At 57.2% G+C, this 16,060-nt stretch overlaps 5 protein-coding genes across 7 annotated transcripts; 1 reads left to right on the top strand and 4 right to left on the bottom strand.

Moving 5' to 3' along the window:
• Nucleotides 1–463: 463 nt before the first annotated feature.
• LOC309886218 (group IIE secretory phospholipase A2-like) lies at nucleotides 464–1,750 on the bottom strand (the record flags this gene model as incomplete). Its single annotated transcript, XM_082776854.1, has 4 exons — nucleotides 464–615; nucleotides 1,154–1,266; nucleotides 1,445–1,606; nucleotides 1,698–1,750. The coding sequence occupies 4 exons, from the start codon at nucleotides 1,748–1,750 to the stop codon at nucleotides 464–466; spliced, it is 480 nt and encodes a 159-aa protein (XP_082632980.1).
• A 2,284-nt stretch (nucleotides 1,751–4,034) lies between these two features.
• Nucleotides 4,035–5,947, bottom strand: LOC309886356 (uncharacterized protein). Of its 3 annotated transcripts, none has more exons than XM_082777175.1 (6): nucleotides 5,807–5,829; nucleotides 5,396–5,489; nucleotides 5,164–5,299; nucleotides 4,711–4,817; nucleotides 4,475–4,623; nucleotides 4,035–4,395 (listed from the first exon to the last, which is right to left on the bottom strand). In XM_082777175.1, exons 2-5 carry the CDS (start codon nucleotides 5,436–5,438, stop codon nucleotides 4,511–4,513), a joined length of 399 nt encoding a protein of 132 aa, XP_082633301.1. In that variant the 5' UTR covers nucleotides 5,439–5,489; nucleotides 5,807–5,829; the 3' UTR covers nucleotides 4,035–4,395; nucleotides 4,475–4,510. The 3 variants fall into 3 exon arrangements, with proteins under 3 accessions (XP_082633301.1, XP_082633300.1, XP_082633299.1); XM_082777174.1 differs by lacking the exon at nucleotides 5,807–5,829 and adding an exon at nucleotides 5,615–5,650 and having other exon boundaries at nucleotides 5,396–5,492; XM_082777173.1 differs by having other exon boundaries at nucleotides 4,036–4,395; nucleotides 5,396–5,492; nucleotides 5,807–5,947.
• Nucleotides 5,948–7,064: 1,117 nt separating this feature from the next.
• On the bottom strand, nucleotides 7,065–8,242 carry LOC309886354 (basic phospholipase A2 homolog). Its single transcript, XM_082777171.1, has 4 exons — nucleotides 8,056–8,242; nucleotides 7,611–7,755; nucleotides 7,375–7,481; nucleotides 7,065–7,296 (listed from the first exon to the last, which is right to left on the bottom strand). The coding sequence occupies exons 1-4, from the start codon at nucleotides 8,147–8,149 to the stop codon at nucleotides 7,172–7,174; spliced, it is 471 nt and encodes a 156-aa protein (XP_082633297.1). The 5' UTR covers nucleotides 8,150–8,242; the 3' UTR covers nucleotides 7,065–7,171.
• A 1,160-nt stretch (nucleotides 8,243–9,402) lies between these two features.
• LOC309886355 (phospholipase A2, membrane associated-like) lies at nucleotides 9,403–11,042 on the bottom strand. The gene is made up of 4 exons (XM_082777172.1): nucleotides 10,849–11,042; nucleotides 10,187–10,331; nucleotides 9,937–10,043; nucleotides 9,403–9,742 (listed from the first exon to the last, which is right to left on the bottom strand). The coding sequence occupies exons 1-4, from the start codon at nucleotides 10,883–10,885 to the stop codon at nucleotides 9,597–9,599; spliced, it is 435 nt and encodes a 144-aa protein (XP_082633298.1). The 5' UTR covers nucleotides 10,886–11,042; the 3' UTR covers nucleotides 9,403–9,596.
• Nucleotides 11,043–13,341: 2,299 nt separating this feature from the next.
• UBXN10 (UBX domain protein 10) lies at nucleotides 13,342–15,733 on the top strand. The gene has a single exon (XM_082777135.1). It carries the CDS (start codon nucleotides 13,616–13,618, stop codon nucleotides 14,459–14,461), a length of 846 nt encoding a protein of 281 aa, XP_082633261.1. The 5' UTR covers nucleotides 13,342–13,615; the 3' UTR covers nucleotides 14,462–15,733.
• Nucleotides 15,734–16,060: the final 327 nt, after the last annotated feature.

Here is a 16,060-nt window from a genome sequence, read left to right as displayed (position 1 = left end):
TGGGGGTGCAAGAAGAAGCCACCCCGAAACCCCTGTGATGCTGGAGGAGCTGCTGGCAGTGCCGGGTGCCCTAGTAAATACTAATTGCTTAAGGAGTCAATTTGTGAGCAGAATGGGGCCAGTTTGCACCCGTGGTCTGGTCGCCCTGGGGTGCTGGACCCATCAGGTCTCTGGGGAGAGCTACAGGTTTCCCACCCACCCAGGCACTGAGCCTTGAAACAAGAAAACACATTAGATGCATTTAGAAATTGTCTTTGAAACTTATTTTTATTTGAAGAAATCTTTTTTTTTTTTTTTTCCATGATGTATTGAGTTACAAGGAGTGGGTGGGCTTTCCTTGCGCGCAGGTTCAGGGTCCGGCCTCCGAATGACATTTTGGTGCAGCCGGGGCCAGAGCTGTGCCTTACTCCATCTCACTGCAGGAGAAGAAATCAATTTAGAGCATTTCCATTTGATTTCAAGGCTAGCTTCTGTAGCAGCTGGGACTTGAGCCCTTGCACCGAAGGTTCGAGTAATTGCTGTAGCGTTTGTTGTAGGTCCTGAGGGTCCTCTTGAAGCACTCTGCTGCTGCCTTGTCACACTCACAGGCTGTTGTTTGGCAGGTAGTCCCACCTCCTGGGGGGGGGAAAAAGGAGCAAGAGTTGATGGTTATCTTTTGAATCATTCCCACTGGCATACGTAGCCGTCAACTCCGGGTAGTCAGCCCTCCTGCCACCATCCTACCCCAGTGCACAGAGTGGCTACAAACCAAGCATGACCCCAGGGGGAGCTTTTAATTTCCTTTACATCTAGTTCTGTATAGATACTTGTTCTGGTCATGAGGACGTGCTTCTTTTTGATTTGCCCTCCCCAGATGGCAGTGTTTGTTCTGGCTGGATGGGAGGACAATCAGGAAAACAGGGTGACAGCATCACGTCCCCGTCCAAGTCAGGTCACCTCAAGTGTTCTGCATCCAGCTTGGTCACATTGTTATCTACCCCCTACAGAAGGGCAACCCCCATCCTTTGGGAGGTCTCCTAGCTCTAAACTTCACCATTACTTGCATTATTCCTGGCACCTTTCCCTGCTTTCTACCCCCTCCAGGTTGATCTAAAGGACACCAAGGAAAAGAGGTTCACTGAGAGCGTGGCTTTGGCCTCGCGCTGCCTCTTACCGCAGACAATCTGGCTTCCCCGGGTAGAGTATTTGTAACGGACGAGGACAGGATTACAGCTACGGGATGATGACTTCAGCCTGCTGTAGCAGCAGTCATGGGCATGGCAGCACCTGGTATCACAAAAGGCACCGTGCCGTCAGGGCAGGACGGGGAACAGCGGGGAGATCACTGCAGCGGCTACCACCCGGTGGCTCCCGCAGTGCCTGCTCCAGCTGCACCCTGGTTTGAGCTTTGGGAGGAGAAGAGGGCTGGAAGCATCCTCTCCATCTCCCCCAGCTCCTCACTCACCAGTCCGTCGCATCCAGAGGTTGCTTGCCTCCCCCCAAGCCGCAGTAGCAGCCGTAGCCATTGTACGCCAGCGGGTTCTTACCCGTCTTCAGCTTGATCATCTCACCAAACTGAAACGCGTTGCCATCCACGTCCACGGGGACCAGCCCTACGACTGGAGACCTGCTGTTAGGAGCACCAGAACAAAGCCCCCACCCGACCATTCGCCCCAAAACCGCCCGAATTATGGTGGATTTAGGGAAGCTGTTATCACCCTGCTGCCTCCAGGGCGTACTTACGGCAGACGAGGAGCACCAAGAGCTTCATGGCTGGCGGCGAGCAGCTCCCGAGTGGGGTGAGCCTTCGGATCCTGCACCTTAGGGTGCGCTCAGCTGCACCTCTTATAGCCAACGCGTGCCTGCTCAGCCTGGCTCCTCCTCTGTTGTCTCCACAGCGGGCAAATATTGACAGTCCTCGCCACATCGGTCCCGTTACGTGTGCAAGCTGCTCTCCTCTTTGATGGGGGCCTGCTCGGATGCAAATCCCTTTCTCGGAAAAGTCGGGGCGCCCTTTGATAGGAGGTTTGGGTGGACTGGGATGAGTTGGGTCAAGCCTGTGCACGGCTCTGGGTATCTCAGCGCCCTGAACAAAATGGGAAAACTCGAGGGAAAAGAGCAGCAATATGGTTCCTGGATGGCTGTTAGGTTTTTTTTGATGTCTCGGTTAGAAAGCTCCATGCTGTGTCTTACTGGTTGCCATAATTACTCGCTTGGGCAGGGAAAAAACACAACCAGTGCAAAGCATCCCCCTCCCCTGATTTTTTTTTTTTTTGTGCAACTGAGGGCTTGCTGGTGCCCAGATGCCCCTTGCCAGATCAGCCTCCAGGCAAGGAAAAAAAATGTGAGTGGCATATAATGGAAGGCTGATAAAGGGGGTGATGGTGTCATTGGCTTGGAGGGAATCTCTAATGAGGTGATGCCCAAAGACCATTTTAGCCATTTTGTCTGGCGCAGAGGTTGCAGATGCCCAGTGTCGTGTGCCTCGCGGAGCACTTTGCCAGAAACCCCAGCACTGAGACAGGGAGAGGAAATCCCCTGTCTCTGAAACTGAGACAGGGAACGAGGATGTGGCTGCGTGGATATCAGAGGGATGGTGAGAAAAAGGAACTGGGCTCAGGGCCTCAGCAAGTCTCTCTTCCCTGCCTGGTACTTGTCTTCCCATGCCCAGATGAGGCTGGGCCTTGCTCATGGGGTTTTTGCCCCTCCTGCAGCACCACAGCCTCAGCTTTTGCTGAATTTACACACACGTTTACACAAAGTTGCCTCTTTTCACACCGTGCACCAATTCCAGCGCTGCCTCCAGCGCTTTTGCAGCCCCATTTATTGCACCTGAGGTAACAGAGCAGCCCCTGGAGCCCGAAATGAGCTGATCTGTACAGCCAGATGTCCGAGCAGAAAAATACATAGAAAGTTAAAATTAATCCAGAATTTAAATAGAGAGCGAGCGTGTTTCGGCTCATCCTGGTGTGCAATCTGTCTGCTCGAGCGCCCCTGTCCCATCTCGGCAAGGATTTGATCCTTGATTTACGCCCTGCAAACAGCAGCTGCTCGGCACGGGGCTGCGCTCTCCTTCCTGGTGGGTGCTCGTCCACCCCCCAGGCTAAACACCAGGCGCCTGGTTCACAGCTGGAGGGAAACCTTTCTGGTTTGAGGGACACTTCCTTATTCGAGGGGTGCTTCCCGATTTAAGGGATACTTCCTAGTGCGATCGAGGTCAGCTCTGGGGCAAGCCGGGGTGGGAATTGCAGCTGCCAATGGCCAGGGCACAGCAGAGCATCCTCCAGCCCCGGAGAAACCCCCTTTTTGTCCCCATTTTTGGGGTTGTGTTTCACTGCAGAGCCCCGTGGCAGCTTGCAGTGCTCTCCAAGTCCTCGGAGGAGGTGAGACCAGCAGAAAACCTGCATCACTGGGATGCTTGAGGCAGGAGGAAGCAGCCACAGCCTAAGCTGCCTTTTCCTAGGGGACGTGCTGGGGGTTGTTGCAAAATAAGGCCGAAACATTCTTTTCTGGTGAGAAAGATGTTTTGCTCTGTTCCGAAAGTTAGGCAAGCGTGAGCTCCCTGGCTGTCCCAGGGCAGCAAAGCTCATCGGCACCCAGCCCTCCTGCGTCTTTGTGCCTGTCCCCAGCCTTTCACAGCAGCTTCCAGCCCTTCTGCCTGGAGGCAACTGCAAATTTCGGGAGCCTGGAGGCTGGGACCGAAGCCATGTGGTTGCTGTTGAAGTAACCTTCGCCTGGCAGAAATTGGCACGTGTTTTATTCCAGCAGTGCCTAAACCCTCGTGCAATGCCTCACCTGGGGAGACCAGGCACAAGCCAGGCAAAGGCGAGCTCTGAGCCGTTTGGAAACGCTGCTGCAGGATGCAAGAACCTCCTGCTGTCAGTGTTAAATCAGGGGCTCCAGGCATCGGGGGTGATGTTTGACACAGGCTCTGGGCTCTGCTGCTTGGCTCCACTTTTAGGGTTTGGGTATTTCAGCAGGAAGCCCTGCGCACAGGTGAGTTTCTCCCCGGTGCCAGGTGTTGTCACTGGGTACAGCGGAGTCGCAGCACACAGAGGACCAAAGCTTTTTGCTCTCTGGCTTTATTTTGGAATATTTATTCTGGAATACTTGGAATATTCAAAAATATTTTATATCTTTTATTTGGAATATTTATTTTAGTTTCATTCTGCGGTGAAGCAAAGAGCTGGGGGAGCCGCGACGTTTCCGTGCAGCGACTTGCGCGTGGGGAGCTGGAGCCAAAGGGGACAAATTGCCAGCTCGTGCTGGCTTCCATCGTCTCGCCCTTCACTGAGACAAGGCGCAGGTGTCCCGCTCCTCCCTTGTTTTTCTGAGCAGAAATATCGCATCTGTGCAGCTCTCCCTCCCCGGATCCAGTGTCTGATGACGCAGCTTCGCACGAGGGCGGCTTTCCTCCTGTCGAAGCCAAAACAAAGCCCCGAGGAAGAGGGTTGGGAAGGGCTCCTGGCGCCGTGCTGAGCCCCCCTCTGCTTACCAGCACGGAGGTGGGTTCGTGAAGGGCCTCACTCCATCAGCAGCGCCTGCCTCGGCCCTGGCACCTGAGCAGCGCCCGGCTGCGCGCCCAGCAGAGCCGCGTCGCCCGCTCGCATTTGCAGGCTCCTCGCTGGCACCGGGTCCCCGAGCCTGCGGGGAGCGAGAGGAAGAACAGCGCGGGGATGGTGCTTGGGGGATGGCTCCAGGGTGATCCCAAAGCTCAGCCAGGGGACTTACTGCAGGCAGGACCCCCCACTTGGGGGGCGGCGAGGCGCTGGCTCTGTCCCACGCGGCAGCGGCGTGCAGCCAGCCGGGCGTAGCAGCAGGCACGGAGCCGGCAGCACCTGCAGCGAGAAGGAGAGCCTGGCCGCAGGCGAAACGCAGCCGTGGCTGCTCTCTAACCCGTCCACAAAAGTCTCTTCAAGCAGGGCTTTGCATCCCCTCCTGCACCAAGGCACCCAGGAGCTGCTCCGGGATGCTCTCCAGCCCCATCCTGCTTTTCCCCTGTCCTACACCGAGCCTCTTCTCAGCCCTGTGCCACCCAGAGAGCCTTTGTGCATCCCGGCTTTGGGACCACTCCTGACCCTCCGCTGCCATCCCAGCAGTTTCAACTGCTTGTCTCTGCCTCTCCAGGGCTGAAAGAAGAGGTGAGCACTGCCTCGCTTCCCCAAAAACGTGTTGTTGCTGTACCGGTGCGCTGAAGCCTTCGCTGGGTGCCCGCGGCCCCATCCCGAGTCGCAGATGTGCGCAGTCAGGTTTCCCACCGTGCTGCCCTCCAGCCCCGGGGCGAATGCAGGCGGGAGCTTTCCATGAGCAGCAAGCATGCCTGGAGCGACCAGAAAGTGGGATTTTATGAGTTAGGTACAGAAATCTGCCTCGGACAGCCGGAGCAGGGGATGTTTTGCAGCCTGGCCGCACTCACCACAAGCAAGCAGCAGGGCGAGGACCACCAGCAGGATCTTCATCTTCCTCTTACCCGGACCAGGGAGGAGAAACGACACCGCTCAGCAAACTTTCTTCTGAAATGAGGTCAAATCCTCTCAAAATTTGGAGGGAGAAAGGCAGGGGTGCCTCCTTACACCAAGTGTGTAAACACATCCCGGTGCTGCCCCGCCGCCCAGACCTCTCCCTGCTCCCGTACCGCCGCTCCTGGCACCCAGGCAGCACTGGGCAGCCACAAGCCGTGCCTGCAGCCCCTCTGCCGAGCTTCTCCCTTTAAATAACAGAGCGAGACGCAGCGTGCTGCCGCCTCCTTCCAGCACCCCCACCCTATTTTTGTCCCTGCAGCAGCCCCACGGGTGCCGGCGGTGGGCTGAGGCTGGGGGCTGCTCACCGGGGGACGGTGACGGCTCCGGATCCTCGCTGGCTGCCGAGTGCTGCCCTCCAGCTCCCGGCTGGAAGCCCCAAAATGCTTCCTCTGGCCCTGCACGCCGTCCTGCTACGCCCCTTGGCTCTCTGGCCAAACCCATCCTCTCCTCGCAGCCCGGCCTTACGCAGCCCAGAGCCCCCCAAGCACCCTCCCGGTGCCACCCCGGGGCTCTCAGCAGCCTCCTGGTGCACTCCCGGTGCTGTCTGCAGCTTATCAGTGCTTCTCAGGACACCCCAGTGCCCTCCCACTGTCCCCCAGTACCGTCCAGAGCTTTCCAGTAAACTCGCAGTGACCCCCCGGTGCTGGCTAGGGACTGCCAGGCACCCTCCTGCTGATAGTGGCTCCATAACTTCCTGGGGCTCCCCAGTCCCCTCCAGAGCCCCCGAGGACATTCCCAGTGCCCCCAGTGCTCTTTAGAGCCCCCGTTGCCTTCCTGCTGCCCCCCAGTGCTGTCTGGAGGCTCCCAGTACTCCCCCCAGTTCTATCTGGGAGGGTACTGGAGTGCTCCAGGCAGCACAGGGTGGTGGTGGGGGCGTACAGGGATGTTACTGCAGGTGCTATAAAGCACTGGGGGCATACTGGGGGGTACTGGGTAGTACTGAGGTCCACATACAACATACAGGGAGGCATCAGGAGGGGATTGATGGGCACTGGAGGGCACTGGGAGGCACTGGGAGCACACTGCCAGGTTGTAGATGGCACTGGTAAGGGTGTCGAGGGGCTCCAGACAGCACCTGGGGACACTGGGGGTGTACTGGGGGGTCTCCAGCCAGCACTGGGAAGCACTGGGCGGTTGGTGAGTGGTTCTGTAAAGCCCAGGGTGGTACTGGATGTGTGCTCAGAGGATCTGGAATGTACTGGGGGGCACTGGGAGGCCACGGGGGGGTCTTTAGGCAGCACTGGGGGGGAACCAGGAGGGTGCTAGGAGGCTCTAGAAAGATCTGAGGAACACTGGGGGGAGCACTGGTGAGCCCTATACAGCACTGAGGTGTTACTGGGAGCACTGGGAGCGTGCTGTAAGGGACCCAGTGGTGTGCAGGGCGCCCTCCCAGTGCCCAATGAGTGTCCGCAGAGCCTGCGACGTGCTCAGGGAGGGCAACGCTGGGCATTTACAGGGCTTGTGCCCTGCCCAGCAGCAGCTCACCGAGGAAACGGGGATATTTTAAGCCCAGGATTTATTTTCACACCGATACAAACTCAACGCCGACGTGGCCCAGGCGGGTAGGAGCACAGCTCAGCCCGGGCGTGCGGCTCCAGGCCCAAAACCCCGTTGGGAGCAGAGGGCAAACCCGAAGCATCTCCTCCTCCTCGTGCTGTCCCCAGCCCCTGTCACCTGCACCTGTAGCGGGGGTACAGGCGGTAGCGCTTGCTGTAGCTCCGCCGGCTGCTCCTCAGGCACAGCCCCAGGCTGCGGTCGCACTCGCAGGAGAGCTGGGCACACCAGGAGTCCCGATCTGCAGGGGATCAGCTCCAATTCTCATTTGATTGTATTTGAGGGGGGGAAAAAACCCCTTTTCAACGCCCCCACTTACGGCAGGTGGGGCTGCCGCCGTGCCAGCTGTAGCGGTAGCGCTGCTTCTTGGCATCGCAGCCGTGGCGCAGGAGGCCGTCGTAGCAGGTGTCGTGCAGCTGGCAGCACCTGTGTAAGATTTTTCGGCTTTTGGTGGTGTTTTTTTTCTTCCCTGCTTCCCCTATTCCCCAGGTTTGCAGCTGAAGGTGCCCGCAGGATGGTAAAATTTGGGCAGAGTGATTTTGTGTAGGTGCTCACCTGTCTGTGGCGTCCTTGGGCCGTCCGCGGCCACCCAGGCCACAGTAGCAGCCGTAGAAGGAGTAGTACAGGATGGCGTTTCTCCCGGTCACCTTCGTGAGCATCTTCTGCAGATCCCAGAGGTTCCCACCGGCCAGGGATGAGCCTGGGGGAAAATCAGCGGGGCTGACACCACCCCTGTCCCCCCCGTTAAAGCAGCAGCAGTGAGGACGCCGCCTCTTTGCCATCCTCCTGGTACCCCTGCGTGGGGTCTTCTGCTGCAACCTCACCTCCTGTGACAGGGGTGACTTGTTCCCAGGGTGGGAGGGACATTGTTTAGGGTGTTGTAATGAGTTTCAGAAAGGTGGTGACAAAGGGAAAAGGGAAAGGAGGAAAACCCAGCAGGGCTGGCCCCCAGCGCGGTGTCGGATGCTTCTGGGGCCGCCCTGAGAGCCAGGACACCTACCCCAGGCAGACAGCACGGCCAGCACGAGGAGGGAGTTCATCTTTTTGGTGATTCTGGACGAAGAAACCAAACCCACATCATTTCCCCGCTGCATCAGCAAGGCTCTCGTGGCGGGTGGCCTCTCCTCTCTGCTCCCTCGCCCAGGGGCAGCGGCGGTGCCTGGCTGGGGACAGAGCAGGGAGGCTGGGCCCGGTGCTGCCCAGACTTTGGTGGCGAAGAAAGGGGAAAAAAAAAAAAGCAAAATGAAGAGAAAGCAGAAAAAGTTGGAGCCCTCGAGGGATACGGCCCCAGCCTGGTGTCTCAAAGAGCCTCTCTGCTGCTCGGCCCTGATTTTTCTACCTGTGCCTCCATCCCTGCTCGCAGCACAGCTTTTGGTTAAGGTAGGAAAGGGGGAAAGGGAATAAATGAAAGCGTTCCTGCATCCCTGCTTACCTTGGGGAAGCCTCTGCCGCTCACAGGGCAGTGGTCAGCCTGGATCCCTTTATATAGGGCTTGCTCCCCCCTCTGCTGACCCGCTGCCGGGCGGTCAGCTCGCCCCAGTTTTGCTGATGGGACTTTTCAGGAAAGGAGAAGGCGCCGTCCTTCCCCTTTACAGGAATGCAACCACCCCTGGCCCCCTGGTCGGTGCTGGCAGTGATGCTGGGGAAGCAGCAGGGTTTCCCTGCACAGGGCCAGCAGGGGGAAGGCAATCCTTAAATGCTGGCAAAAATAAAAAAAAAAAGGCTCGCCTGTGGAAAGTACGGCGTGGTGACGGCAGCTGAAAGGGAGAATCCCCTTTCAGAAATGTCAACAGAAATGTCAGATTTTCTTAGTGAGTAAACATCAGAGGAGGGTCTCAAACCTTCTTCCACATTTTCCCACTTCTTTTTCCTCCTCTAAAAGCACCTTTCTGCCACGCCTTGCCTGCCCTTCAGTGCACCGTTGTGGTTTGGCTCTGGCTTTGGCTTTGGGAGCAGCCTTTTTGGCTGCACCAGGTGAAGCAGGCTCACCAGAAGGAAATTATTTTGTTGGTAGACCCCGGGGAGGTTTGCTTAGCGGTGTGGATTTGTCCCCATTTCTGAACGCAGAGCGCTGGGATTTGAGCAGCTCTGTGGTGGGATAGACCCAGCTGAGAGGGGAGTAGCTGAATTTTGCAGTCTGCATCACACCTCCGGCTTTTTGGGACTGCTTTTGGTACCATGGAGCATCGGGCAGCTGGTGCAACAGGGTCAGGAGGTGCAAGAGCTCTCACCAAGTGCCACAGCCTGGGTGCTGCTGCTGCTGCTCCGTGGTATGACAGAAACACACCACAGAGCACTTCTCGTATCTTTTATTCACATTTTTATTTTACATTTTTTTTTCTGGGAAATTAGATCAGAGGAGGAAGAAACTGAAAACAAACGGCGATGTGTTTTTTGGGGAGCTGGGGGACCTCCTCATCCAACACAGCCTTGCAGAGCGGAGGGCTCCAGCTCTGCTCAGTGCCCAGATCACCCTCTCCTTTCCATGGTAATGAGGAAAACCACTCAAAACCCACAAACACTCTGCTCCCCCCGCCCCCTTCAGCACTGGAGCTTGCTCCCTCGGCATCTCAGCTTGAAGTAGAAGCGGTAGGACGGATTGTAGGACGGCAGAGCGCCAGCGAAGCACGACGCCACCGCCTTGTCGCACAGGCAGGTCTCTCTCTTGCACCAGCTCTGCTCGTTACCTGCGGGGGACAAATGCAAAGTTCAGCCGTGGCTTTTCCAGCCCCCAAAGCTGGTGTCGGCTGTGGGAGATGCTGCGGTGGCAGGGGGGGTCTGTGGGCAGCCCCAGCACCCTGCAGGGCATCACCCCTGCCCGCTGAACCCTGCTGGCCACTGCCACGCTGGGGAATGCTGCAAAACGCCCACTGATACTCACCGCAGGTGATGTCCCCATCGGTGACCTCAAATTGGTAGGGGGTTATCAGGGGGCTGCACTTATTCTCTCGCAGCCTCCTGTAGCAGCAGTCGTGGGCACGGCAGCAGCTGCGGGAGACACCGTGTCAGCGTCACAGCCCTGCCCGGGCAAGGGAAGGAGCAAACGGCTTGGCAGCAGCACAAAGTGACTCCAGAATTGTGCCAAAACCCCTCTTGGAGCTGCCAGCGAGGAGCTTTTGCAGGGCACTCACCTGTCGGTGGCATCCACCGGGGTGCCTCTGCCCCCGATGCCGCAGAAGCAGCCGTACCAGCTGTAGGAGAGCAGCGCGCTCTTCCCCGTGACTGCCTTGATCATGCGCTCCAGCTCCAGAACGCTGCCACGCGCTGGCTGTAGCCCTGTGGAGGGACAGAGGGACAGGGGGACAGGGGGACAGGGGGACAGGGGGACATGCTCACACCAGCACAGTGTTCCCCGTGCAGCACCCGCACCGTGTTGCACACCAAGCAGAGCAGTGAGTCTCACGGTGCTGCTCCTGTGCACGTGAACTCTTCTCAGGGTGCCAGCACAAGACCCTGAGAATCCCCCAAACCACCTCTGGATTTTGTTTGCTTTTCGCAGTGATCGAATTTGGCCTCGCAGGAGGTAACAGCGGTCTCCTCACAGGCCCTGTCTCACGCGCATCCCTTGGCCGTCACTGCCACATCGCCAGCATCAGCCTGGGGTTTGGCAGGTGACAACGGGCCCCAGCACCTCTTAAAATAAATATCAGCATGAGCAGCCCTACACAAGGCATTGCAGAGAAACTGCAACATTCAGCCAACACCTGCACGCCCCAAAATGTGCCCAAAGCCTGTGGGTTTGGGTGATATTCATGCCAGGTGGACGAGACCCCAACCTCACCACCCAACTCACCGCAAGCCAGCAGCAGGGCGAGCAGCAGATTCCTCATCCTGGCAGAGAAGGGAGCCGAGGCAGCAGGCGGCGAGCAGCTCCCTGGGGCTGTTGAAGTAAGAAGGCAATAAAATCCCACCCTCCTTACCCTGCGGAGCCGAGGCTTCACAGGTTTGCTTTATATAGATGGAGAGGGGAGAGGTCCACCCCCTCCTCGGTCCATGCATCGCGCAGCGGCTCCTTGTCCTCCCCCCTTACACAAAACCCAGACAGCCACAGTGCTCCCTCTGAAATGATGCTTCTGCTCTCCAGGCAGGCACAAAGATCACCACTGTGGGGTTAGGTGGCTGGAGAGACAGGACACAAGTGATTTATGCCCAGAAGGTGAATATCTGGCAGGGCAGAGGTGTTTTTTTTTGAGTTTGTTTTTTTTTTTTTTATGGTTTTTCTGTCCTGACATCAGGGCGCAGGAGACCCTCGGGCTTCCCATGCACGGGCAAAGGGTCTGTGAAATGAGATCATCAGCCAAGCAGGCTGGGAGCGCCATGAAAGCCCCATCTGAGATGCCTTTTGAGCACAGGTCATTGAATCACCGCGCCTGAGACATGATGCAAAGGGAGGCAGAGCGCCGGAGGAGATAAGGAACAAAGGCAGCTATCACTTCGGAGAAGCCATGGGGCCCAGAGCAAACAGACATACAAGCGGGTGCTATCGGCATGTGTATGCACAGCTCCACCCTTGGTAATTAAACGTGCTTCTAAGGAAATTTGGACATAAAAGAAAAAAAGGGTCACATGTTTTGTATTCAGAGGATCACAGAATAGAGGAGGATGGAGGCACCCTCGGTCCAAGCCCTGTTAATGCACCAGCACCCGCGCGGTACCACGAGGGCTTCCTGGTGCCGGGACACTGGGACACGGGGACACCCGATAAATGAAGCCCGTATCAGACCCACACCATCATTTTGGGCCAATTTGTGCCCATTTCTGTCCCGCATGGCCCCATGTGATGTGTCCCAAGGCAGTTTCTGTATTATCCCCTCATTTATTGCCCATTTCTTGCTTTTCTGAAAGGAGACCTGCCCGCCGCCATCGGCAGCCTGGCTCTGCCAGCTCTGAGCCAAAAAGCCCCCGGTGTGTTGCTTTAGCTGTGTTAGGGTGTTTTTTTGTTTATTTTTATTTTTATTTATTTTTTTTAAGGGTGCTCGTGGGAGTTTGGTGTTTATTCGCCCGGTTTTACTCAGGTGAGGCTGCTGGATTACACTGCTCTGAGGCTACTGCCAAGAAGGAAGGGGGTTAAAACCCGATCCCGAGCACCAACAGGGAGGAGGGTTCAGCGCCGCGCTCTCAACCGCGGGCCGCTTTTTGGGTTCAAACAGCGCGGTTTCGGGGACATGGCGCCGGGAGGACCAAGGCCGGCGGCGCTCTGCCCAGAGCGGCCGCTCCTCTCTGTGGTAGCGGGGCGGGGCCCGGCGCGCGGCCGGAAGTGGGGCGGTCGCCTTGGCAACGCAGCCGTGTTGGGCGGCGGGCGGCAGGTGAGGGGCGGGCGGCCCGGGGGGCTTTTATGGGGCCCTTTTGGGGCTTTTTTGGCGTCTCTTGGGGGCCTTGGGTCCTTTTAGAGCCCTTTTGCGACCTCTTGGGGTCATTGGGGCCCTTTAGGGGGCTCTTGGGGCCCTTTTCGGGTCTTTTGCGGGCCTCGGGCCTCTTGGTGGGGGCCTTTTAGGGCCTCTTGGGGGCCTTTTATGGCGCCTTGGGGCCTTTTGGGGCCCTTTCATGGCCTTTTGGGGGCCTCTTGGGGCTCTTTTGGGACCTTGAGGCCAGGCTACACACCTGGGGCTGGGGCTTGACCCCCCTCAGGGCCCGCTGCTCGCTCCCCGTGCTGTGGGACTGCAGCACTTTGCACCCCCCCCCCCCACCTTCCCCTTCCATGGGCTCTGTGGTTTCCCCATCCCAGCCTCTCACAGCAGCACCCAAAGGTGACACGTGCCGTGTTGGCACCACGGTGAGCCTCTGGCACGTGCAGTGCTGAGGGGGTTGAAGAGCCTCGCTCAGGAGAATCCCACCGTGGTGGCTTTGGGCAGGTTGGGTGGGTCGGGGGTTTGTTCTTTAGGCTGCCAGCACAACAGGGGATGTGCGGTAAGCTCTGCAGCGCATTCAGGCATTCCTCTTTGCTGCCTCAGGGCTTTTGTGTCAGCGTTTAGTAAACCAAACCCCCCCCGTGTGGGTGCGAGGAGGCTGCGGTCAGTTGCCTGGGTGAGAGTCAGAGCTGCTGTGTGGGAGCCCTGGCTGGGGAGGGCACTGAACGGCCAAACAAACCAGCCACGGCTGCAGTGTTCCCACAGAGCTTGTTCCCTCCCTCCTGCATGTCATCAGACCATCAGGGATTTTTTTTTAAATGCCCAAAGCAGTCAGTCGTAACCAGAAAGTCCAGAGCAGGAACTTAATTTTTCATCACAGGAGCAGCAAAAAGGCCAGGTGCACGCATAGCTCATTCATCTCCCATTTTCACTTCGTCTCTAGTTTCGACAGCAAATGTTTCTGCTCTTTCCATCACAAACTTCCTTTGCGAGGGGAAGGGTGCAGCTTTCCGATGCCCTCAGCCTCAAAAACTTGAGGCGATTTGTGACCAGGCGTTATCACACCGCAGGACGCAGACAACACCCCGGATTTTTGCTGTTGTTGGATGGCACCCGGCATGAAAGCCGCAGGGAGGTTAAATTCTATAGGTTTCGGGTCAGTTCCTGTAACTTTTCCTTCTGCCACCCTCCCTGCAGGTGTCCTGGGAAGCAATGGCCACAGCAGCTCTTCTGAACTCAGCACCAGCTCACTGCTACGTCCCTCCGAGCACTGCAGCCCTTTTCTTGCAGCCAGTTGCCGCCGCCATGCACGTCACCCGGCCAAAATCTGCCAAGGGACGCACGAGGTCGGCCTTCAGTTACTCCGGAGCCTTCCCCTGCAGAGTGCCATCGTCACCAGCAGCTCCCCACGAGTTCGGGAGCAGCCCCAGAGCCTCGTCCACGCACCCGCCGTTCCCACCCGGCCACGTGTCGCCGGAGGAGATCCCCGAGCTCCTGCAGCAAGTGCCTCTGAGGAGCTCCTCCTCGCTCAACAAGTACCGGGTGCTCCCCTCCATCGGCAGAAAGGACGCGGCGACAGAGCCCAGCGGCCAGCACGAGGCGAGCTGGGGGCAGGAGGGTGCTCAGCAAAGCCCAGCTCCTTCTGGGGAACGAGGATCTGCCAGCGGGCTGGCAGGAATTCACATCCCTGGTGAAGGAAGCTCGTGTGCTCAGCGTCCCCCCGAGAAGCCGGGAGGGCAAACGAGACGGGAGAGCCCCTCGTTGTCACCCCAAAGTTTGGGAGAAGCGCTGCAAAAACAGCCCCAGCTGCTGCTTGCCGTTCGGTCCCCCTCCGGTCAGAGATTTGAGCACTGCTTCAAGCCCACAGACAGCCTCCAGACCGTGCTGAGCGTGGCAGAACAGAAAACAGCAGCCAAATACGAGCGCTGCAGCATCGAGACCACGGAGGTGCCGCGCCGCAGCTTCCCCGACCTCAGCTGGACCCTGCAGGAGTGCGGGATCCTCCCCAGGTCCGTGCTGTGCATCCGCCAGGCCGAGCGGCACGAGGCAGAACTGTAGGTGCTCTGTGTGGCGGGATGCCTCGTGTCTCAGCCACCGCAGCATCTTCTGGAGCTTGCTGAGTTCCAGAAGCTTCCCTGGGAGCTGCCTCGTGTACATTTAAGGCCGCGTGTTGAAATCCCACCTCGCGTGTACGTACCCGCTGCCCATTGACGGATCTTTTTTTTTTTTTTTTTCCATGCGTGTGATTACAAGTTCCTTCAACAGCCGCCAGCCTTTGGCCTTTTTGGTTTCTGAAACTGCTGATTTTTCGTCTCTGGAGGTTGTTCTCTTCTCAGAGCAGGAGGCCTCTTCCGTGTCCTTGTCGTTTGTTTCAGGAAGGTGCCACTTCCCAGCGGGGATGGCGTATCTGGGAAGACAGAAACAGAACTGGTTTGCCCTGTGGTCATCTCCAGCAGCTTCAGCGACAGCCTCGGCAGCCTCCGACGCCTCAAGAGAGGCTGTAGCTGAGGTCAAACCCCTAAAACCACCTGAAAATAACAGCAAGGATGCACTGGGGCTAGCAGATGATTGCCAAGTATTAAAACATGCCTGTGAGGGCTCGGCTACTGATGGAAAAACTCCGCGCAGCTTTTAAGTGTGGCTACGTCACCCTTTTAAGAACAAATAGCTGCTTTTTGGTTGTGTTGACTGAGCAGCAGGGCCTCCTCCTTCGTTTTTCTTCTCTCATTGAGCTCCTGTGACTCGTAGCTAAGAGCAGGTGGGTTGTCAGGATGGGATGATGCAGAATACTCCATTTTCACTGAAACGAGGTGGTCTCCAAGTCTAGCAAGTGCTGCTCTGGGGGTGTTTGCTCATTCAAAGTATTAATTGGTTTTGACCGAGGACTTGGCTCACCCAGCAGACCGTGCTGTTACCAAACCGCTGTGGCTCTTGCAGAGGGGAGTTCATTAAAGACTGACAGGGTAACTTGGCAGGTTTGGGGGTAAATACAATGTGTGTGTGCTGAAAAAATGGGTTTCTGTTGGAAATTCTGATGGTTAAAGGCAATAATTACAAAAAGAAATGGGCAGCTAGCCACACGGTTTGAATATTGCGAGGTAAAGCCACATTTTTTTACATCAGTATATGTACATCAGTACAATCACCGCTCTTGCTGTCAGGAAGAGGACTGTTTTGCAGGAAAGCTGAGCAGCCACTACGTCACCACACTTAAACCAGCCTTAAAAATGTGGATTTCCCGGTACTGGCACCTGATTTTATGTATGTTTATTGTTTCTGCTTTCAGAATATTTTCATAGCGTGTGAGTAAAACTAATAAAACCTTTTTGGCTAAAAGTTGAACTGAAAGTGATTTCTCTGGAACTGAAAATGCTTTTTTCTGGACGTTTAGCATTGTCTTAAACAAGGAATGCCCGGCAGCTGCATGCAAACACCTCGGAGGGTGCTGAGGTCAGCCAGTCACATCGTGGCTGCAGCCCCCAGCCCAGCAGTTTGCACCTCCAGCCTCTTGCTGCACGCCAGCTCGCAGCCCTGTGCCATCCCCCTGCTGCTACAGCCCCAAAAACCAGCGAGCACCACCCCGCTCTGCAGACAGCACCGGAGGAGGGAGAGCAGCGTGGCCTCCTGGCTGCCCCCCTCCTCACCCGAGGCTTTGAA

The sequence above is a fragment of the Aythya marila genome (assembly GCF_965140915.1).
Source record: "Aythya marila genome assembly, chromosome: 21".
Lineage (NCBI taxonomy): Eukaryota > Metazoa > Chordata > Aves > Anseriformes > Anatidae > Aythya > Aythya marila.
The sequence above is the reverse complement of the archived record's forward strand: the minus strand, read 5'-3'. Positions and strand labels throughout refer to the sequence as shown.

What these genes read in the sequence shown, in the direction of transcription:
- LOC309886356 (XM_082777173.1), bottom strand. Translation starts at nt 5,438, where the DNA reads ATGAAGATCCTGCTGGTGGTCCTCGCCCTGCTGCTTGCTTGTG. An exon ending in CGCCCTGCTGCTTGCTTGTG is followed by an intron (nt 5,300 to 5,395) that starts GTGAGTGCGGCC and finishes TGGTCGCTCCAG; the next exon opens with GCATGCTTGCTGCTCATGGA. An exon ending in GCGAAGGCTTCAGCGCACCG is followed by an intron (nt 4,818 to 5,163) that starts GTACAGCAACAA and finishes TTCTCGCTGCAG; the next exon opens with GTGCTGCCGGCTCCGTGCCT.
- LOC309886354 (XM_082777171.1), bottom strand. Translation starts at nt 8,149, where the DNA reads ATGCAGCGGGGAAATGATGTGGGTTTGGTTTCTTCGTCCAGAATCACC. An exon ending in CCCAAGGACGCCACAGACAG is followed by an intron (nt 7,482 to 7,610) that starts GTGAGCACCTAC and finishes AATCTTACACAG; the next exon opens with GTGCTGCCAGCTGCACGACA. An exon ending in CGGCGGCAGCCCCACCTGCC is followed by an intron (nt 7,297 to 7,374) that starts GTAAGTGGGGGC and finishes GATCCCCTGCAG; the next exon opens with ATCGGGACTCCTGGTGTGCC.
- LOC309886355 (XM_082777172.1), bottom strand. Translation starts at nt 10,885, where the DNA reads ATGAGGAATCTGCTGCTCGCCCTGCTGCTGGCTTGCG. An exon ending in CGCCCTGCTGCTGGCTTGCG is followed by an intron (nt 10,332 to 10,848) that starts GTGAGTTGGGTG and finishes GTCCCTCCACAG; the next exon opens with GGCTACAGCCAGCGCGTGGC. An exon ending in CCGGTGGATGCCACCGACAG is followed by an intron (nt 10,044 to 10,186) that starts GTGAGTGCCCTG and finishes TGTCTCCCGCAG; the next exon opens with CTGCTGCCGTGCCCACGACT.
- UBXN10 (XM_082777135.1), top strand. Translation starts at nt 13,616, where the DNA reads ATGGCCACAGCAGCTCTTCTGAACTCAGCACCAGCTCACTGCTACGTC.